Genomic DNA, 23,852 nt, shown 5'->3' on the forward strand with positions numbered 1-23,852 from the left:
AAACAAACCGTGTGGGCTTTTCTGTTCAACTGCCATCAATTGAGAAAGACCTTTGCCTGCGAGTAGCCTATCTTAAGCAGACCCTATCAATGAATATAGCACATGGACTAGAAGTTCTGCGCTTGTTAGATGGGGCCAAAGACTTCACCTAGTTGTACTCTGGGAAATATCTTCAACACGGGGTGATGGAACAACGGACGTTCATTTCTGCTGATATTTTTTAAATCAGCTCTTCACTCAGGCTTTGAATCTCAACAATACTGGCATTGGATACCTTCTTGTAGTGCTACACTCTCAATCATTGTAAACGGATTTGAAAATCAATTTTATTTGAAATTTAAGTTCCAAACTTTTTCTGATACAAAGTTGGCGGCAGTTGGTCGTGAACATCCTGAAGAGGGCGTTCTACCACAAATAATGTGTCGTCATCGAGAAACTCGCTGTACAGGAGAGGCTGCAATGACATGAGTCGCGTTAATATAGCGAGAAAAGATATAAAATTGATAGAAAAAACCGTTGAAAAAGTTTTAAGATGTTTTATAGCCTTACAAAGAATACGACATCTCATCAAAAAGCATTGGGTCCCATTGAGGCCAGCCAAAATTGTACAGAAATGAGCTGGAAGACACATCTAAATTCTGAAAAGGTAAGGTGTTCGTCAGGACAATTACCGTTTCTAGCACTAGTTGCAACGTGCAACTGAAAGTAAAAGCAACGACAAACACGTTGAGTTATTGCTTCACTGACGTTTCGCGCATTATGACATTGCGCATCCTCAAAGCGAATAACATACAAAATAAAATGTACAAAGTTATATACTGCAGTGCGGTTGAAGGCAAGAAAAAATAAAACACACATTATTTTAAAGGTTGGCCAAAAGATGTGTGAGCGGTTGCTTTCCTCGTTAAATTACGTATTTTTTTTGTACATTATTTGCTTTAAGGATGTGAGGCAATAACTTAACCAGTGAAGCAATAACTTAACCTGCTTGTCGTTGCTTTTACTTTCATCAGATGAACGTTTAGTGCTAGAAACGAACAACTAGTGCTAGAAACGAAGACAAGTCTATTTGCACTTTGGGAACGTTCAAATATTACGTAACGCCTTCGAGGGGGGGTTTATGCAAAGCGTTACGTTAGCGTCACATCGGGGGGGAGGGGGTTCAAGCAAAACGTTACGTAACGCTTTCGAGTACGGAATGGTAGTTTTTTGTGCTGAATTCGTAGTGAAAAAGCGTTACATGGGGGAGAGGGGGATTGAAAAAAGCGTTACGTTGGCATTACATGGGGGAGGGGGGGGGTCAAAAATTCGGAAAAAAAGCGTTACGTAATATTTGAACGTTCCCTTTACCTACAGATTTTTGTGCGTAAATTTGTAATCTTCTAACATAACACGATACGAGTCCAAGTAGGTAGGCTGTTCAATAAGAAGTATTTTTGTGACGAACACTTCATTGAATTATTTCAGTCAGAAAAAATTCTGCTATAAATCTGCAAACCTTTGATGCGCATTTTGAGTTCACAATGAAACGAAATGGCCCTTTTATGTTAATCAAAACCAGGATAACAAATGCTGTTACAAAGCGAAATCCTTTCATTCCGAGTGCATCGAAACTGGGAAAAACCCTTCTTTAATGTTGAGCTGAAGCAGAGATTGTTTCACTGTCGGGGTAACAAATCAATCGGCAAATACAATTTATTACTAAGTTTCTTGACATGCGCAATCGTTTTACCGTGAACTTCTGGCAGATTCTTGCGCTGACGTGTGACGGTTCGGATTTCTTTGTTTTTCTGCCGCCTTTAGTCGTCTGTAAAAAAATCGTATTCATCAAAATTTTATCCATCCTCACATCAGTAACAATCAGTAGGGCAACCAATTTTTTGACCTAAAAACTTGAAATTTTGACTTTATAATTTACAAATTTTGACCTAATTTTGACCAATAACTTTCTTCGTTTGCAACCCAAACGTGAAATTTAGAAATCAAACCGTTAGGTAAGGATAGCTTCTTTTCTATTGAAATATGAGAAAAATGTGGAAGACTCAACGACACCACAGGTAATGAAAGTCACTCAAAAAACTGCAAAAGATAAATATGGAGTGTCTAAATATCCCGAAATTACTGAGGGGGTTCTGCACTATTATACTTCAACATCAAGTAATGTTTCACATTATCGCCTTTGAAGTTTCTGTCTCTCGCCAAAATTTTTCCTAAAATAGTGAAGCTTCTCTCTACTGATACAGAAGTTGCTTGGGAGTTCCTCAGCCTTCTATAAAAATGTGGTAAAATATCATCTCGTCCCATTTTCACAATGCACTTGATGCTATTCCTTAAGATTCTTGCTTGAATATATTTTCCAATTTGGCAGCCATCAACACCAAAGTTAAGAGACCTCATTTTCTGGTAAGCTTCTTGAATGGTGTAACGGCTGTTTTCCATCTTCTGAATTATATCAAACAGTGCACTGTACTGTACTGCTCCTCTATTTCTACAAGGTGAGTAGCTAAATTGGGAGCTTTTACAGCATCTTGAGCACGCCGCAGCAAGACACCACCAATCCACCATCATGGAAGCCTTCCACAATATTTCTTACTTTTGGTAGACTTCTTGAATAATAGAAAGCAGCTTTCAACCAAAGGCCCATCTAGTTACATTTGGCTTTGGAGTGTGGAGATTGGCCAATGGAAGTTAAACTAGCTCTTCTTGACCTGTTATTAATGGTCACTGCTTTAACCCTGGCAACCAACTCATCAACAGCAGGGTAGCTGGCTAATATTCAATCGTCAGTAGTGGCCCCAACAAGATTATTATCTCAGAAATTGCAACAGATGGATTATTACGTCAGAATAGCAACAGAAATTGCAACAAAAATCAGTATCTGTGTAGATTTAATAAAATATCAATAGAGAGAAGAAAAACTACGTTAAAAGAAAATTTTGACCTAACCATGAATTTTTACTTTTTTTTTACTTAATAACTATGAAACCTCTCTTCGTGTCAGCCTGAAATTTAGTTTGTGGACGTTTTATAAACTTTGAACAAGGCAGAAAAATTTTGACTTTATTGACTTTTGGTTGCCCTAGTAGTCAGTATCTGCGCGTTGGAATGAAGCACGCATCAACACTGAAGTTATATGATCCCAATATCGGGGGTTAGGTTATCTAAATATACTAGGCCTTCGTTAGTTTTGTTTTTTCAGCTATTTTAGCTTTTTTCCTCCTACTATATGACCAAGCCCTCTCCCCTCTCTTAGAGGAACCACTTAACGTTGAACAACCCCGCTACAAACGCAAGTGGCTAAGACAGGTAGAAAATCGCTTCCAAATTCAAAACAACCTGAAATTACATCGACTACAGAGTCAAAAGCCACGATGGTGGTTAGTAGATAGATCGTTATTGCTACGAATCATGGCTTACTTAACGCACAGCCAGGTTCTCAGCAATCAAGATTTGATAAAAAATTTAATAAACAAATTACAGAGTAAAAGTTACTCTTAATGCATGTTTGTTTTTGACAGAGAATTTTACCAAGAGAGTATCTTCGCGCAGGGCCAGATCAAAGCAAGAGATTAAAACTTTAGTTTTTTTATATGTTATAATACTGATCAGGAATAGGTTAATAGCATGCTACAAATGCAACTCAATAAATAGGCCTACGTCAACAAACCAGTGAAAATCTTGCAGATGAGTGCAACTCAAAAAGGATCTCCAGTCAACTCCACGTAATCAGACCATGCGGAATCGGTTCGTTTATTAATTGATTCAATTGAAACGGAAAAAATATACCAAAAGCGGATTCAAGTCCAATGGAAAACAAATATTCTGACTTAGCCGGTGCTACTGCGGTTTAAAATTAATTTTAAACATTAGCACAAAGCTTAGCATAAGATTAACTCACCCTATCAATGATATAAATCCCATCCCGGCTCATAAGGAAGATGGAATCTTTGGCATCCGAAATCTGATGGTTTATCTTCGTAATCACCGACGATGAGGCTTGTTTGTTTCTGAGGGCCGCCTCTCGGACACTCATTAAAAGGGGACTTTTATTGGTGGTGAGAATTTCTTTGGTCCACTTCGTGTACGCATTAGTTGATATGTTGTATTCCAACACCTGAGAAAAAAGGTAAGGCGAGTGTTGAGAATTTACGTATATACGTCTTAAGGGGATTTGTAGAGTCATTGAGGCCCCTGGCCCTATCGAACAAAAATGGAAGTCGCCATGCTCGAGTTTCGTCCTTGTTTAGTAGGATCATAAGTGGTGCATACTCATTCCTCATGTGTCTTGAGCGGGAATCGAACCTCCGTTCGTGATTGTGCTACGGTGTCCAGTATGCCGCTGTTAACTAGCATTAAATTTTGTCAGGTTAAAACCACATTGGCTGGAGGAATATTTGACGAAGTCAGCATGCTCAACAGTAGTCATAGCGCCTACCCGGAGGTCATCGTAAGCGATTACGAGGTCGTTCGTGGTTGGGTGGAAGGCAATGGCGGTAGGTATCTGCCTGTACCTGGGTATGCTGCAGTGGTGCTGAAAGTGAACAAGATGACACTTTAAATGAATTATACCGTCGATAAAAATTAACGGGTACTGTGAAAACTGGTGATCTGACTTTTTAGCACAGACGTCAAAAAAGTTTCATCGTCATGACCAGAGATTTTTGCAATACGTCAAATAGGTGATTTACTACCCACACCAGTCAAAGTTACTACTTTTACATCGTTGAAATGATCCAGCCATGAAAACATCCCGTTCAACCACCTAGCGATGTTGAAACGATGCAAAAACGGAAACGATTGCTGGTTGGGCAAAACTCCGGCTCTTGCACATTCACAAGCTATCATGAAAATGGCGATTTTTCAAACCAAGGTTACCACTCACTGTCATATTGGTGATGTCAAAGACATTGATATCCCCGTCAGTGTCGGCGGTTGCAACATAGCTTGAGTTTGATGAAACGGCCAAAAGGTGCGTCACGGTGGTACAATCTTAAGCAGGAAGAATATAAGGTAAAGGTGGCCCCACACTTGATTTAAGTTTCGGGTATGAGATAAGGTTCTCATTGTACTAAACCTTTGGCACTAAGGAGGGTAGGGTGGCCAGTTCCTTTCTCTCGGCCTTCTTTCCTTCAGCATTATGCCAACCAATTTATTACACCCTAGGTAGAGATGAACGGTGTTTTCAACCAGCTTAAGCCGAGAGTCGAACAAGGTTTGCATTATTGGAAAACCAACCCCTTATCCTCTGCGCCATCCCACCGGAAGAATGTATGTGACAAGAATTCATTAATGAAAAAAAAATCGATATGAAATCAAAATACTAGCAGTAGTACAGTGAACAAAAAAAAATCAGGTTGGAGCTGGAATGACGATTTATTATTATGAATGACATCACCTACTTTTTAAAGGCAGCACTTGAATAAGTCTTGCCTCGGTTGTGTCAGCGTCGAGTCTAATCACAAGTATTCTGTGCTTGGTTGCGGAAATGACGACGTGATTCGAGTCGGGAGTGAACGCAATCGTGTGTGACGGAGTGAGGCCGACGCAGTGAACCTTAAAATTAATTAGAATGGGATTATGTTTAACTATTTGAATGATGTGTTTTAAGTATAGAACAGAAGTTGAGAATTTTCATTAGCAATATTTTTTCTTCTATTATTACCAAAGACACATAGTAATGCCATGAAAATGCCACCAAACGTCGTACCCTGTTTATCTTTAGACCTATCTCTCCGTCTTCTTGTTTCAACCGGTACAATCTGGTACTTGATGACGTAGAATAAGCCGCCCATCTGCCACAAGGTGAGATGCAGCTGCATACTATTTGGTTTGTATCCTGAATACATCGTTTATTCGTTAAACAGTTGAAAGAAACATAAAATACAGTGACTTAAGACAGAGTGCGGCAATTTTTTTTGTAAGATTTACTTTACTATCATTATATTAATACTATTATCATGAAGTTATTATCATAATAACGTCGTAAACTGACAGCAAAATTGAATCTTTTCACTCGAGAAATCTCTTTCTACAAAACCAGATCAGGCAAACAATGATTTTTACCGAGCTAGGAGTCTTTATCTGAAGAAACTTTATTGGTTCCTCCTCAGTGGGAACTTCCTTGCCGGAGCCAATATCTACAGACAAACAAAAGAACCAGTGACGAGAAAAATGTCTTTTTATAAGACATTTATCAACTCTTATCCGATAGTGAAGAAGCACATAGCTAACACATAAACAGTCGAAAACTGACGAAATAATATAGAGGAAGGGGCGAGCATACCGGCTGGCGCATTTGAAGTGGCAAGCTGCCATACGTCCATGTGGCGTGGATATTGCAGAAGAAGCAGTTTTTTGGCTTTCGACAAGGAAACTAAAGTTTTCTGTAAATAAAGTTGGTCAGCTCAAAGTGTTGCAATTACAATAAAAACATAATATGTCGGGTGTGAAGGCCATGTCAAAACTCACCGCAGGAAAACACGGTGACTTTGAAAAATTTTCGTTCTTTTGCTGTGTGGACCTCATCATTAAGTTGGTGTCAACCCCTGAAAACGCAACGCTTGTGAGTGACAAGACAAACGGGATACTATTTAAATCAGGAGATTGTGAAGTAACATAGTGTGGGGAACTGGGCATATGTCTACTCTATAACAAGGAGAAAGCAACACCCAAAAAACTACATTCTGATTCATGCTCCTTGGTGCTGGGTGAACACAGGATGGCCCCAATGTAGGGGTGGTTAACAGCTATGACCAAGAGTAGGTTCAGCTCATATACCTAGTAAACTAATTGCCAATAAGCGCTTTGGAAGTTCAAACAGTTTCGAGTTGTATTGAAATTGAACGTTATTGTTTGGTAAGTTTTCTCTTTGTTTGAATGTAATATATTAACTGAATGCATTATTTTTATCACCATCATCATGTACAGCGCTCAGGAGCATAGTTGGCGTTGAGGGTGTGACATTATATAAATGCAAAGATGACATCTCAAAGGAAATATTATTCTGGTATTCGCACAAGGTCCTACCGATTATTATTTGTTGATACTAATATAGACGTTGCAACGTTGGCACATCAACGCCAAAATGAAGTGACATCTTGTGTTAATAAAACAAAATACAAATCAAAGTTTCAAGCACCGTTTATGGTCTCCTACCTCCGGACACCAACTGCTTTCCCATGATAGCCAACGCGCGAACGTCGTGGGTATGCTTCTGCAGGGTTCGACCCACTACCCAGCTGGTGGGGTCATCCGTTGAGACGCGATTAAATTCAAAGATTTTGGGATCGACTCCGGAGCCGTAGATAGATCGTTCATCATCGCTCAGACAAAGACACAACACATCAGCACGATGCACTTGATGGGACTAGAAAAATTCACTTTTGGTCGGCATGAATTAGGAGGATAAATGTATAGTTCGCAGGAGTTATGATATAAAGATGTAAAACATGAGAAGAGGATTCGCTCTCCAAAGAATCTAACGGTAATTCACTTTGAACGAACGTAAAGCTAAGGAAAAATTCAATTTAAATGGTTAAAAAGCGTATAAATTCGAAACCTTGAGCATAGTCGCATTCTTTCCATTCCAAAACTGCACTCTACCATAAGAGTCCCCACTCACTATCGTGTAATCCCTGAAAGTAAGCAGAACATTCAGCATACAATACTAGAAAGGGGGCTAGAGAGGTAAAATTAAAAAAAAAAGTATTGTAAACTATGTGCAAAAAACTCAAATGCTGAAACAGAACCCTGTGTCAGTTGACCCGACTGCAGACTCTCTGAGGAGCTTCAAAGACATTCACTCACATTATATGATTTACAAAACTATGTTGAAATTAGTCTCATTTTTAACAGCCTAATAAACAGCCATAATTTTGCAGTTCTGCTTTCATTTTCGCAGTTCTTCATAATAAACATAAACCTTTGTTGCTTGAAAATGTATGAAAATTGCAAACATATTGTGTAAAAATCATAAAAAAATACGAAATGGCCCGTTTCGGTGAGTCCGATTCGGTGAGTTCGATCCCTTAATGGGGGATTTTTTCAATTTTTTTTTTTTATTATCGGGTACCGTAGCCTAATTATCATTGCCGTTTTAGGGTTAGGGGTTAGGAGTTAGGGTTAGGGGTTAGAGGTTAGGAACTCACCGAATCGGACTCACCGAATAGTAGCAGACCCGAAAAAATATGTATCAAGTAAAAAAGTATGACAAAAAACGGTAACTTACTTTAAAACGAGAACAGACCAGACAATTGTCTCGACCTTCTTCATGAGTCGTTCTATTGTTATTCGTTGAATCGCATGACCTAAAAATGAGCTCACTACTTATAAATGAACACACCCTGTGACCCTTTATCAAAGACAAATGGTCTCTTTATCATGACGCATTATACAAATTTTAAAAGTCTATTCCCGATATAACTTAAACACATCTCATGTAAAATGGAGTCAAAATAAAGCACCTTGCATGTATTGTATTTATTTTCTTAAAGATAAATCAATTAGCAAACCAAGAACACTTTGAGATTGTGTAAGCCACCGAGAATCCTTGCAAGATTGACAAGAGCAGCATCTTGTTCATCAAAGGCCTATGATGCATACGACGATGTAGGCTACTTATTTCATTTCAAACATGACTCATTATTTTGATGCATCGTACGTAAAGCAATGCAACTTAACACTTGCAATGCTGGTACCTTTTTAGTTAACAAACATCAGACAAACATGGCAAACTATGTACTGAAACACTACTGAAAAGATGCCTTTCGAATGAATTATACAGCGCAAAAAGCTTGATTTGCGCTCTATTGATTGACTGTGAAACAAGAATAAAGTTGCAATGATAAAAAATTAGCATTGGGAACTGCATATTTTAAGTTTCATTGGAGATCACAAACTCAAAATTACGAACCTGTTTTTGTGCTCCAAACTCTGATGATGTCCACAGACCCTGTCACTATGACGTCACCACATGGATGCCATGACATGGATAATATACGGCCTGTGCGTAAAAAAAACTTCCATAACTGATGAGTAGCCTAACTACCAAATGAACTATAGCATTTTGCAAAAGTATTAAAAATAGCCAAAATATGTTAACATGTACAATTGTACGGAACATCTATTATTTGAAAATAGGTTTCATAAAATTTTATAATGTAAGTTATGAGATTAATCATCCCAAATCAACAGACGATATTTTTTAAACTTAATGTATAAAATTATAACATGGAGGCATACCTTCTTGCTTATCAAATGATCTTTCAAACGTAATTGCTTTGTTTGTTGTATCAAAAATCTTCACACTCCCATCTTCACACCCAGCCTGGTAAATGTAAAATGACATTGAGCTGACATCACTTCAATGTTAATTTTTTTCAATCTTTACACATGAAATCTTAATAAAAGTATAGTTGTGATAAAAAGTACTTGCAGCCAACGAAACACAGTTACCGCTATTTGGTTTTCATTTGGAGATGAACATAAACACCACACAGCTCCACCATAACTGTCCACCGACATCTGAAAAAAATGTTAAATTTGATTAAACCTCTGCTTTTATAAAACACACTCATTACAAATAACAAAACTAGATGTTCATTAAAGTGCCCTGACAAGTTGGACCCAAGTATAGCAACCTTTCTAAGCATTTCTTAGCGCAGAATTATGCTTAGCAAACTTTTTAATCTTAACCTCGAAGCTCGACTGGTTAGGGCAAAATTTATACAAAACGACTGCTTCGCAGCGCCACCACTGGCGAAACTCCATATTTCACTGCTCTGGGACGACTTTGGTGGTATTACGTCATCCTGGGTGGGCGTCGTTAGCGACGGATAAAACAAATGCTTTTTAGATGTAATTGATGGATCACAGTTTGGTCAGAGTTGGTACAAGCGGTTGCTTTTTTCAAAGATTTATTGTTTTTTGCAGTTTAATAAAACTGTACTGGATACGTTCCCACAAAGCCTAAAATATACTTGAAGTGAAAAATCAAGAAATCGTACGAATCATCATTCATATTTAATTCATCATCATTCATCACTATTCATAAATAAATAAAAGTTCTCTCGCATAATGTGCCTTCAGTTGGCCATTAAAATCTGGACTTGGAAAATTGTTTCGGATTTGCCAAACAATGCATGACGGCAGCACAATCCGATTGTTGCTTCCGAGAGCATCACCTTATAGCCTATAGCATTGCCGTACGAGACCAAACCATGATTTTGGGGGGGAGGGGGGGGGGCAGAACGTAAATTTGCCCAAATTTGCACGCTTTTATAGAAATTGCCCAAATATAATGAATATGCGGTGCATGATAACAGTGAAAAAAAAACATAACAAGATCACCAGCTAGCTAGAATTTCTTACCAAAGTACGGTAATCAAGATAGAACAACTGAATTCATCTTTGAAGATACCTTGCTTGTGCATTGCTCGATGCTTCTGCACTTTGGCATGGTAGGTAGGAGTAACATTTAGGAGTATTATATATTTCAGCAGTAGCATTTTAAATGAAATTAACATGACACAGTTGCATAAACAAACTAAATATTTTTTTTTTATTTTGGGGCACAACTGCATCATTTTAATTTGGGTAGTTTTATAAAAGTAACCAAACAAAGCTAAGCAACACCGCAACATTAACAATACATTTAACAGGTATAACATTTTTTGTTAAATGTTGTGGTGTTGCTTAGCTATACGTCCGTTTATGGTTGAAAAAGTACTGTAACCTCTCCACCCGAATTGTTTTATAAAAGTATTCACCAGATTTATATAAATTCATATTTTGTAGTTGCCCAAATCAAGATGATGCATTTATGGATATTATGAAAAAAATTAGGGACTTTGTAAATTTTGATGCCGAGGCAACTGCATCCTGCCAATTTTGGCAGTTTTATAAATAGACTATGATCAGATAATTTCATATTCTTTTGTTGCCCAAATCTAAAACGATGCAGTTATGTAAATGGCAAAAATTAATGAATTTGTTCATTTTGGGGAAACTGCCTCACACTAATTTGGGCAGTTGCATAAACAGACTAATCAGTTTCATCAGATAATTCATGTTTTCAGCTGCCCAAATCAACACGATGCGTTTGTGAACATTAATAAAATTAGCTAGCCTATGTAGCAAATTTTGCGTTTTGATTTGGGCAGTTTCACAAAAGTATTAGAGACATATTTTGGTGGCTGCCCAAATTGACATGATGCAGTTGGTTAAATGCATTTCGTACTACAGTTTGATCACCATGCAATACAATACATCAATACGGGTGTGCCAAATGAAAATTTTGTGGCACATTTCTTGTGCAAATAAGAGGCTGTACTTAATTTGATAGGTAAAAGATATTAATTTGTAGTTTTTCTTAATTCATGCCATTTTGAAGCTTTTCATAAAGCAATTTTGCCCTAATAATCGCAAGATTTTGTCCGAATTCGCGACGTTTTGAAACAACAGGGGGGCGCCGGGCGGCTACCCCCCCTGCCTCGTACGGCTATGGCCTATAGTATCCACTCCAATACATGCCTGTAAGCGACTAATTACTGATTCTGCCTGCAAGGAAATAAAATCACTTCTTTTAGTGTGCATTCTTTAGCGTTTTTAGAGTATTTTTAACCTAATGTAACATCCTTACTCTTTTGATAGGTCTCCGTTTTCTCCTTTCGGTTTATTGTTTTTCTCCAGTTCTTCCTGCTCCTCATTAAAAAAGTACCCAGAACTGCAGGATGTAAGTGTGCCTCAAAATCGGTCAAATTGGTAACACAGCTAGATGCGTCTTTCTTCAAAAGTTCTTTCGTCTGTGGCACTTCATGGCAACATACACATTCATTGGGCTGAGGCATAGACTCGCACTTGTGGCAAACTCACCACCTAGAGTTCCCAGCACGCCACTCATTGCTGGGAAGATCCAAATCGGGTTGGTGGTGATAGCAAAATCATCTCCAGTGAAGTGAAGAGAACATAAACGACTAGTTTTGAATGGCCCATCCCACTTTCGAACACTTGAAGAAAACTTTGACTATTTTCTTCTCAGAGTCAGCACCTTGTTTTGTTTGAAAGCGCGAAAAGATAGCACACGTCTTTGTCACGACACTGTCACATAAACAGCAATTTGCATGCATTACCTCAACCATAAATTAAGGGTACTGTTTGTGAGATAGCCTACTGCTGTTACACTGCAAATGGCTATAGCCAGATTAGGACAAATAAAAAATTATCAAAATTGTAGCCCTACAAGAGTTTAGAAAAACTGCAATTTTAATTGAATTGAGATGTTACAGCTTCGGTAGAGAGTTTGTCTTGTTGAACCATAGGCATACGAAGCCGAGCAACGTTATCAAGTTTAACATATTAAAGATTATTATATTTACAAAAAACACAAAACTACGCAACAATTAAACATCGAACATTTTCGACATCACACGATGTCCTCTTCAGGAATAACATATATACAATTTTTACTACATCTGAATAAAATACAATGGTTATTATAACTATAAACAGGAAAAAACAAAAACTGCACAGTACTTCTGACTAGCTCAAACTCAACGATATAGGCTCTGCGAGAATCAAAGGTAACTGCATCAAAAAGTGTTGAACAGATCACATGATGTGGTAGAAAGGCACGGTGCGAAAAAACTAATTTTAAAATACAGAGAGCAAGAAAGATGAGCCGCAAGCATAAAATTGTCTGTTCAAAGGTGAAAGGTGTCTGTTCAAAGGTGAATTGTTACGTTTTATGTACAAGGCTTCTGAGTATCAAACTAAAATCTTAGAAGCCTTGTACATAAAACGTAACAATCCACTTTTGAACAGACAATTTTATGCTTGCGGCTCATCTTTCTTGCTCTCTGTATTTTAAAATTAGTTTTTTGGCACCTTGCCTTTCTACCACATCATGTGGATCTGTTCACACCTTTTGATGCAGTTACCTTTGATTCTCGCAGAGCCTATATCGTTGAGTTTGAGCTAGTCAGAAGTACTGTGCAGTTTTTGTGTTTTCCTGTTTATAGTTATAATAACCATTGTATTTTATTCAGATGTAGTAAAAATTGTATATATATATATGTTATTCCTGAGGAGGACATCGTGTGATGTCGAAAACGTTCGATATTTAATTGTTGCGTAGTTTTGTGTTTTTTTGTAAATATAATAATCTTTATAATAATATGTTAAACTTGATAACGTTGCTCGGCTTCATATGCCTATGGTTCAATTGAGACCTTGTTTGATAAAAATAAACTCAACCTATCTGATCTAAACCTGATAGTAATAATAAGTTGACTTTTTCATTTCGGTAATTCTCATTTTGCACATTCTTCAGACCAACAGAGCCCCACACATTGACGTTTTGTAGTGGTCGTACCATACCTTACCAACTCACCACAGAGAAAGAAGGTATCTTTCCCACCCATGGTGACGTCACAGTGGTGTTGCCGTTTTTATTTTCGCACTTGAATGAGTGCCAGATTCGCCGAAAGTGAACGAAAGTTTACAAGCGTGTAACTTAGTAGCCTGTTGATATTTTTTACGATTTGCTGGTCAGGGAAGTTTGTTACTGTCATCTCTTTGGTATCCTAGGTATATTTAGCGAATTTATTTTCCTGTCAGAGGCACTTTAAGTCTGTATTGATTGCCACATCACTTCCTAACGTTTCATCAACACATTCTGTGCACCAAACTTAACAATTACACCACTCATCAATATCATGTGCTTTGCTATTTCAATAATATATTACATCTAAAAATACTGAAGAATTTAAATTGTCTTATTACTATGCATTATTGGCATTCCTGCATGAAATGTAATTGCAAAGACCTGTCAACAATGAAATGTGAACAATGAATTTGTTTTTGTTCTATTTTCATTAGGCTGTGCCAAAAAATGGCGAGGTTCATGGATTTTTCCTTAACTTTCTGAAAATTTATAGTGGACTTTTACAAACACAAACATGAAAAAAAAAAATTAAAAAAAATGAGGTCACACGGTCGCGCTGGGCGTTTCTATGGTTACCAGTACCCATTTTCATAAAAAATTGTCATATTTCGAAAACCACTGGAGATAAAAAGATGAACGTTACATCAAAAGCTGTAGAAGTGGCATGTTTATATCTGCTCTTAGAACACTTTTTATTCTAGGACTACTTGATAAATATTTATAAGCAAAAAACTCAATTTTACTATTTTTTTTGTAGTAAGGGAGATGCAGGACCTATTAGACATTTTTTTCTTTACTCTCTCATTTCTTCAGCTTATATTAAAATAAGACAAATTTTTTAGAGAATATGGCCAAGGTCAATGTTTATTGACTGTGTAAATATCTTGACAATCGAATTTATTTTTGTGAGGTTAAAGCTTATATCATACAAACTTTTTTGAAGAGTGTATAATCGGTCCTGCCCCTGAAGGACCTATTATACACAAGCAAACATTGAAAAACAAAACATGGTTTTTCACTTTCATTGCAAAAACAAGCACATAAAAATGTGAAATAATAATACTTAGTGTCTATAAACATTTTAATTGCCAAAGTAAGATTAATTAGCGTTACATCAATAGCTCTTCACTGTGTAAGAGGCGTCTTCATAAGGGGAGTGTTAAACTCTTTTTCACCACGATAAAAATTCACTATTTTTGTTAAAATGACTTTTGGAGCGTACATGTAATATAATGTTGCTGCAAAAGTAAGATTTATTTTTGAAACGAACAAAAGTTAATTCTTCAAGTGCCTTAACTCATTGTATAATAGGTCTTGGATGTTACTGTTTAACCCATTAAAAGCCGCCACAAGTTCCCGTTGCTCTTTTTAGGAAATATTTCAGCCACAAAGTTGTATTGTCATAACTTTTGAATTAGTTTAAAAAAATTTGATCATTTTTGCTTTTTTGATGCATTTTTTTGTTTGCCTTTTAAAAGGACACCGGCCACATAGTCAAATGTAAATCTCGCGATACCTTAACATAAGAAGGTGTTTGTTTCGGTAGAAATTTGTCAGATCTTTCTTGAAGGACGTTTCAAAGTTATTGTATGAACATATTGTATTCACGGTAACCATCGGCGTAGCTAGTGGGGGGGTGTCCCCCCCAGTTGGCAGTCTCCCCCTCGGTCGGAAGCTTGTGGCAGTAGAATATTTTTAAACGTAAATGAAAAAGCATAGTCAAAATCTTTTTGAAATGGATTTGGCTCGAATTCTATTTGCTGGTTCCTACTTCACGCGTTCAGGGGTGCAAAATCATGGTCCGCCGCAGGCGGCACAAACCATAGCGATACGCCACTGACAGTCGTCGGCTCCAGCTCGTGACCGAGCATTGGTTTCGTCATCAAATCGAATTTGGCTTTGGATGGTGATGTCATATATGGCTTTGGAGGCCAGTGTATGATGGAAAAGACGTGGGAAAAAGTAACATTGTATGGGGGGTAAGGATTGTATGGGGGAAGGGACGTGGTAGTTTTAACTTTTCTAGTGTTCGTTCTTCTTGGGCTTTTTGTATCCTTTTTTTTTTGAAAATTTCCATGCCTTCCATAGATCTTTTTCTCCAGAGTAATCTGTCATTAACAAGGTTTTCCCATGAATCCAGATCAACGTTTGCATGGTTGAGGGAGACTTTCAGCTGATCTTTGTATCTCATTCTTGGTCTTCTGGAGGGGGGGGGTTTCCTGTCTCTAGTTGTCCCTCCTCGTTGTTCCTTCTCATGACATGTCCTGTCCAGCGAAGGCAGTGTTGCAATATGGTGGCTTCTGAACTGGGCAACCTAGCGGGATCAAGGATTGCATCTTTGGTGAGACAATTTTCCCAACGAGTGCCTAGCATTTGACCAAGTTTCCTCTGCTGAAAATTTTCAAGACGTTTGATGTAACGGCGGTATAATGTCCAGGTTTCACAAGCATAGAGAAGAGTGGATAGAACGACTGCCCGGAGGACCATAATTTTTGTGCGGATAAATATAGCATGGTTGTTGTCTTGTTGAAAACACGATGGTTAAGTCTTCCATAGGCACAATGTGCTGCTTTTACACGATGTTCAATATTCTTTGACAGTGTTACAAACAACCAAAAAAATGTGGCCATGTGGCCGGTGTCCTTTTAAAAGGCAACAATAAATATAAAGCAAAATAAACAAATAAAAGAAGCAAAACCTTACACAAATTAGAGTGTAGTAGGAAGCACAATATTACAGAGTGTCAAACTATGAAAAAACATAATTCATATCTATTACCAATAGGCAATAAAACATGCATGTTCCTCCTCACTTCACTTTATCGGGCTCTTCTCATTTTTCAACAATTTTCAAACTTTCACAAAATTCAGAAAAAGTACGTTGTTCGCAAATATTTATCAACACCTTCCAAAACAGACCCTAAACAACTACTAGCAAGTCCAAAATGATTCAATCAAAATAAGATGATGCAATACTGATGCATTCAAAACGATTTAAATTAAAAGGACACCGGCCATGAATGGGTTAATAGGTCCTTCAAGAATTCATTTCAAATGTGTGAAGGTGTGAAAGAAAATCTTGGAAGTTTGGCGACATCATCAGAGCAGTTTACTAAAAAAGCCATTGCTGTTGTTGATTATAACTGGAGTTGAGGTAACAAATACCAAAGACACATTTTCGAAGTATTGCTTCATGTAGACTCTTTATGAACAGACATAAAACGAAAAACATTGTCGTCAGTGCTAAAATCTTGCAATTTCAAGCAATTGCAATATGTCTGTCAATAAATGCACATGAAGCAATACTTCAAAAATGTGTCTTTGGTATTTGTTACCTCCACTCCAGTTATAATCAACAACGGCAATGGATTTTTTAGTAAACTGCTCTGATGATGTCGTCAAACTTCCAAGCTTTTCTTTCACACCTTCACACTTTTGAAATGAATCCTTGAAGGATCTATTAAACCGGAATGGCCCGTTTCGGCGAGTCCGATTCGGCGAGTTCCCTATTCGGCGAGAGCCTTTTTCGGCGAGTTTTTGAAATTTTTAAAAGGAAATCATCTGGTACCGTAGCCTAATTGCAATTGCCGTTTTTACATCGTTTTAACGTCGCTAAACGTTGAAATCGTGCAGAAAGGAATAAAAATAAAATGTTTGATCTATTAAATTAAAATTCGTCATGTCAGTTCAGTTATTTTTATTTTTGACCATCATATCAAAAACAATACACGTCAACATAGCAAAGGTAGAAGCGACAAAACGCGAACGTTAAAACGTGCTTGAATTCGTCATGTCAGTTCAGTTGTTTATCTTTCTGATCATGATATCAAAAACAATTCACGTCAACATAGCAAAGGTGTAGAAAAAGGTAAAAGCGACAAAACGCGAACGTTAAAACGTGCTTGTGACCGAAGTAAGTTATTCAGTTGAAAGAAATTTGGCAAGGTTGCATCACCTTCAGAAAAATTTAAGATATGAAGGAAAAATAAAACAAAGAAAATGTTACAAAAAAAATAATGTTTATGTCTAGTTAGTACTTTTGAATAGTTAAAATCATAGGCGCCTAACTATTTTTTTGGCCGTGGGGGCGAAAGCGTGTTTCATCAGCAGCAACGTAAATTCAGCGAAATGTCACGCAGATGGATGACGTAATTATGTCGCCACACTAGGATTGCTTTTATTGCCACACTCGGAGTTATCGCTACGTTCGACCTACCGTTAATTATTATAAACAAAGCTCGACCAAAACACATGCTATGCGTCTGCGTTGGCTAGCGGTTGATGGACTGCGACTCTGTAAGCTAAGCGCAACATAAAGTTTAGCAACGAACTAGATTTATTAGCATGAAACAAGAGACGAAATGGTTTACTAAAAGGTATACTGTAAATGGAATGAAAATACTAACTTGATCATATGCTTGAAAATATACCTGTTGAAAGCCAAATCATTCATGTTTACAGCAATTCAACAGCACGTCACCTTTAATAAATTTAAAAGTTGCTGACATCCGTAAACAGCCCTTGAAAAATAGTTACAGAGAGACGTTTGATTAAGTTTTCGACTTGACATTGCTCTCTTTTCACTACAATATCGCAACTTATGGCTGACCAGCTTTCAAGTTTCAATTCGCTGTAATACGCCCGTTTTCGTGTTGCAGATGAAACAAAAGATGCGCATATTCCCCGCCTTTGATCGGGTTTCTATGGCAACGGTCGTGTGTGCGCCATGCAGTTTGCGCGAGGCCGTTGTTGTATTGATTATGCCGCTTGTGCGACTGTGGGCAGTGCGGTTTGTACCAGCCCTTGTTACGTTGGTTAGTGGTAACCTCGGGCCGAGACTTCAAGTTCATTTTCACAGCAACCGATTCACTGCCGCGACAATTCTCTGCAGAGGTTTCAACTTTTGAAAGCGACAGCGAGGCTGTTTGCAAGCGCATTAAGTTAAACGCACGCTGCGTCAACGTAGCAAATTATGTTGTTTTTGGGTGCATTCAACATCTGATGACATTGAATCGACGCAAAATGGTAGATTTTTGCTATGTCACAGGCTGCAGACGTTGAATCAATGTAAAAATGACAGATTTTTTTGTCTGGGGTGGGATTGTAGCATCGCTACTCGTTCTAGTGATTATTTACTGCGAAGCTGTTGCGGTTTGCATTTAAAAATGTTTTCCTGCTACCGATCGCTAGTTCATCTATTGTTTTATGTATCAATGCAGCATAAAAAGTTGCTCCCACGCGGAAATATGCGTGGGGGCCTGGCCCCCACGGCTTAGGCGCCTATGGTTAAAATGATTAGTTTGGATCAACAAATGTGTGACCTACACTCCTACAGCTTAGATTGAAAGGAAATTATCGGGTAGGCTACCGTAGCCTAGTTATCCCGACCAGCAAAAATTTGTTCCAAGAACCCAGTTAGCCTAACAGCTCATTTTTACATTGTAGTAACAGAATGAAAAGGCTAACCAAATGTGTGGCCTATCGTTTTAACGTCGCTAAACGTTGAAATCGTGTAGAAACGGGTGCTTTTGCTGACTAGGATACGTTGAAACTGAGAAACATTCACAGAAGCCCTACGATACGTTGCATTTTTAAGATAATGTATTCAGACGTTGAATCAATGTACAAATGAAATGTTATGCTAAATGGGTTCTTGGAACAAATCGCAGAGCTTCTGTAAATGTTTCTCAGTTTCAAAGTATCCTAGTCAGCAAAAGCTCCCTTTTCTACACGATTTCAACGTTTAGCGACGTTAACACGATAGGCCATACATTTGTTTAGCCTTTTCATTCTGTTACTACAATGTAAAAATGAACTGTGTTCTTGGAACAATTTTTTGCTGGTTGGGATAACTAGGCTACGGTACCCGATAATTTCCTTTCAATCCAAGCTGTAGGCCACACATTTGTTGGTCCAAACTAATCATTTTAACTATTCAAAAGTACTAACTTATAGACATAAACATGATCTATTTTTTTTTTTTTTTGTAACATTTTCTTTGTTTTATGTTCCCTTCATATCTTAAATTTTTCTGAAAGTGTTGCGACCGTGCCAAATTTCTTTCAACTGAATAACTTACTTCGGTCACAAGCACGTTTTAACGTTCGCGTTTTGTCGCTTTTACCTTTTTCTACACCTTTGCTATGTTGACGTGTATTGTTTTTGATATCATGATCAGAAAGAAAAACAACTGAACTGACATGACGAATTCAAGCACGTTTTAACGTTCGCGTTTTGTCGCTTCTACCTTTTCTATGTTGACGTGTATTGTTTTTCATATGATGGTCAGAAATAAAAACAACTGAACTGACATGACGAATTTTAATTTAATAGATCAAACATTTTATTTTTATTCCTTTCTGCACGATTTCAACGTTTAGCGACGTTAAAACGATGTAAAAACGGCAATTATAATTAGGCTACGTACCCGATAATTTCCTTTCAAAAATTTCAAAAACTCGCCGAATAGGGCACTCGCCGAAAAGGGCTCTCGCCGAATAGGGAACTCGCCGAATCGGACTAGTCGAATCGGACTCGCCGAATAGTAGCAGACCCCTATTAAACAGTAACGTCCAAAGACCAATTATACAATGAGTTAAGGCACTTGAAGAATTTACTTTTGTATAATACATTTTAAAAATAAAGCTTACTTTTCTAGCAACATTATATTACATGTACACTAGGGTGATTCAAAATCGATGAACTCTCACCCCCTAAAAGTGTGATGAGTAAAGCAATAATATGGTACATAAAAAAATGTTGTCCTACCTAAAGGAATAGTGGTGGCACATCCAGTTTCAATTTTCGCAAATTGGATGAAATTTATTAAAAAATAACGTAATTATTATTATGTCATTGAAATGGTGGATTTACTGATTTACAATATTCCACAAAGGAAGAACAACACCTAAAACACAAATACATGCTAAAAAAAGCTATATAAAGCTAGAATACAGCCTGACAAATTAACACACACAAAACAAACAACAAAAAATTTGCATTTTTGTTGGATCAATAATACTTGATCAATATCAAAAACACTGTCTTAAAAAGTCATCAAATATTTACAAAGATTTAATGAATGCAGAAATGTTATTTTGTAATGTAGATATGTGTTCAGCGTTATCACAATGTTTATGCACATTATTGTTTTTCAATCTGGCTCACAACAGTATTCTTACACTGTCTGAAAAGTTTTTTTGTTGCTCAGTCACCTCTTGAAGAAACTGAAATTGCTCTTCAGTCTCCGTAAGCAGCTTGTTAAACTGCTGTACCAGGGCCACACCTCGTTCGACATGATCGTTAACCACTTTTTGAGCCAACACCTGTGTTTTAGCTTTGGCATAATCATCTCTGTCATCCCAAGTAATCGAATCTAATGAAAGGAGTTCATGTGGAATGTCTGGCTTATGGAAAAATCCCATAGTGTCTTTTGACATAAAGTCCCGCAGCTCTTTTTCAGCAATTTTAGACGGAGGTTGTTTCTTGCCCTCCAGGTTTTGTTGCATTCTGAGAGAGCTCATCATTTTCCTCTTGGTTTCCAAGCTCACCGAGGTATTAAAAAAAGCCAGAGCCACTAATTCTTCTGACACATACCATATGTGGTGTGAAAGTTTATTTGAAGTAGCTTTTGAAAGACCTGAGCAGATATGTTTAATTGTTTATACCCTAAGACTAAGAGCTATTTCATTAAATTAAGATCTTGTCGTGGAGCCTCACTTGGCAAAATGCAAGTAATCCATGCTTTCACATATACTAATGAAGCAAAGAGGCATAGATCTCGAAGTCCAGTATCTTCTTTCTTAATCGGCTTAAATTGGCTGCAAAAAAGCCAAATCTTTTAACAGTACAATACCTTGGGCTTGGACAGCCATCGAGTGTGGTGGAATGCACCTGGACAGCAGAAGGAAACCCCATTGTGAGGTTGTTCTCCTAAAAATGTTATAAGCAATTCCAGCAGGTCTCGGTAATAATCTCGTGGGTGTCTTACAGACAATTGTTCATTTGCAAATGTCAACAGATCTGCACAAACAGGCTAGATGAAGTTATTGACATGTGCATCAGTTGGGCCTGGCTGGTAATTGGATTGATCAATAAAGTTCCATTTTTCGTAAAACCGCTTGAAGAGGCTGATGCCTGGAGCAGAGGACCTATCAAACTTTGTTTCAAATGTGCTTTTCAAAATAAGTTCCATAATGTGATATCTGCAAGCAAAGTGAAGCAAACTTTTCTCAAGTTTCTGCTCTAAAAGAGTGCATGCACCAGCGTGTTGGCCAGTGTTGGAGGCAGTGGTGTCAAAGCACATGGCCCTCACTTTCGCACTAACTTCCCATTCTTCAAGTGCATTAAAAACAGCAGTTGCCATCATGTCTCCAGTTCCTGAAGCAAGTGTCGGTACCCAGAGAAGCTTGCAAATGCTGTGACCGGAAACTGGTATTGGTAAATGGTCCACATGCTGCTTGCCTACCAGATCTTCGAGGAGCTTGCCATCCCAATGCACTTTTAATGGCTCATTAGGATTTTAGAATGGAACTGATCTTTTATTTCATTCATAATGTCTAGTCGATACTTTTGTCAATGGTGTCTTATGGTAGAAGAACTTAGCCTGAATTGAGCAGGGTCTCCACCCACTCCCGCCGCTGTTTCTGCTGATATATACACAGTTCTCCTGTCAGTGACCCCTGTGCGATCTAACGCAGCTGCAAGACCAAGTGATGACTTTTTCAGGCACTCTTTCTTCTAGTTTACGAAATTACTGCCATGTACTTGTAATATTTAACAAGTTTTTGATATATTCTACAGTAGCATCTTGACCAAGAATTCCTGTGGTTCTGGTCAAGACGATGGTAGATTGGTAGTGTAACGCATAGTCGCATATAGGAAAACTATAAAAATTTTGCATGGGCTGTGCCACCTCTAAATGATGTCTGATTTCAAAAATCTTTCGGAATGCATGTTTTTGCATGATGCATCACATATCTAAGGGGTGAGAATGATAAAAAAAAAATATTTTTTTTGAATCACCCTAATGTACGCTCCAAAAGTCATTTAAAAAAAATAGTGAATTTTGGCCGTGGTGGAAAAGAGTTTAACACTCCCCTTATGAAGACGCCTCTTACACAGTTAAGAGCTATAATATTGATGTAACGCTAATTAATCTTACTTTTGCAATTAAAATGTTTATACACACTAAGTATTATTATTTAACATTTTTATGTGCTTGTTTTTGCAATGAAAGTGAAAAAACATGTTTTGTTTTTCAATGTTTGCTTGTGTATCATAGGTCCTTCAGGGGCAGGACCGATTATACACTCTCCAAAAAAGTTTGTATGATATAAGCTTTAACCTCACAAAAATAAATTCGATTGTAAAGATATTTACACAGTCAATAAACATTGACCTTGGCCATATTCTCTAAAAATTTTGTCTTATTTTAATATAAGCTGAAGAAATGAGAGAAAAAAGAAAAGAATGTCTAATAGGTCCTGCATCTCCTCTAGCCTACTACAAAAAAAATAGTAAAATTGAGTTTGTTGCTTATAAAAATTTATCAAGTAGTCCTAGAATAAAAAGTGTTCTCAGAGCAGACATAAACATGCCACTTCTGCAGCTTTTGATGTAACGTTCATCATTTATCTCCAGTGGTTTTCGAAATATGACAATTTTTTCGTGTGACGTCATTATTTTCAATTTTTTTTCATGTTTGTGTTTGTTAAAGTCCACTACAAATTTTCAGAAAGTTAAGAAAAAATCCATGAACCTTGCCTTTTTTTGGCACAGCCTAATATACATTACCTTAACAGTGGCATTTGTAAGATCATATTCAGTAATATTTCCATTTAGTCCACCTGACAATAAACGATTTCCTAACCAAACTAAAGATTCAACAGAACGATCAGTGGCCCCTGAAATAACCTGAAAAATATGCCATACATTTAATGTCTTCAGATATCACATACACAAGAGGCAGAGTTTTGAAAAACATTCAAAAACTAATAATATTGCTTCACAATTATAAACATCCATAGTCGCACAGGTTTAACATTGAATCATTCTTCTTTTTTCAATTGTTGTGCTTGATTCCAAGCATTGACTGCTTCTTGTATAAAAAGTTTTCAAGATTTTCGATTTTATGCTGTGTGTATTAGATCTATGCTGGACTGCTGACGGTATAATTTAAACCCGTTGACAGTAATTGCAATAGTGTATTAAAGTTAAAAAGAGATCAGCAACTAACCAGTTTTTGGATGAGACAGTGTGAAGTGTTCCATATTTCAATGCTTCCATCGGAACGAGACACAGCCAAATTGGATAAGTTCCTTGATGAAGCAATACAATGTATGGCACACGGTGTATAATCAAACAAACGACATCTATGTACTACATAATTGGTCATGTCTGTTTAAAATTTC

The 23,852-nt window shown here is 37.4% G+C and overlaps 1 protein-coding gene across 1 annotated transcript; it reads right to left on the bottom strand.

Annotated features, from left to right (window-relative positions):
• Nucleotides 1-307: 307 nt before the first annotated feature.
• On the bottom strand, nucleotides 308-23,852 carry LOC145770451 (U3 small nucleolar RNA-associated protein 4 homolog). Its single transcript, XM_082582104.1, has 18 exons — nucleotides 23,678-23,852; nucleotides 23,236-23,355; nucleotides 9,454-9,522; nucleotides 9,241-9,325; nucleotides 8,912-9,001; nucleotides 8,228-8,306; nucleotides 7,559-7,634; nucleotides 7,156-7,366; nucleotides 6,469-6,545; nucleotides 6,284-6,383; nucleotides 6,064-6,137; nucleotides 5,708-5,836; nucleotides 5,400-5,553; nucleotides 4,883-4,989; nucleotides 4,436-4,531; nucleotides 3,899-4,114; nucleotides 1,733-1,807; nucleotides 308-454 (listed from the first exon to the last, which is right to left on the bottom strand). Exons 1-18 carry the CDS (start codon nucleotides 23,834-23,836, stop codon nucleotides 338-340), a joined length of 2,034 nt encoding a protein of 677 aa, XP_082438230.1. The 5' UTR covers nucleotides 23,837-23,852; the 3' UTR covers nucleotides 308-337.

Source organism: Aplidium turbinatum, chromosome 5 (assembly GCF_918807975.1).
Source record: "Aplidium turbinatum chromosome 5, kaAplTurb1.1, whole genome shotgun sequence".
Lineage (NCBI taxonomy): Eukaryota > Metazoa > Chordata > Ascidiacea > Aplousobranchia > Polyclinidae > Aplidium > Aplidium turbinatum.

Bases quoted from the DNA above. Each gene is read 5' to 3' on its own strand.
- LOC145770451 (XM_082582104.1), bottom strand. From the start codon at position 23,836: ATGACCAATTATGTAGTACATAGATGTCGTTTGTTTGATTATACACCG. The intron at 7,635-8,227 runs GTAAGTTACCGT...GCTTACTTTCAG, and splicing joins TGGTCTGTTCTCGTTTTAAA to GGATTACACGATAGTGAGTG. The intron at 1,808-3,898 runs GTGAGTTAATCT...ATTTTTTTACAG, and splicing joins GGATTTATATCATTGATAGG to ACGACTAAAGGCGGCAGAAA.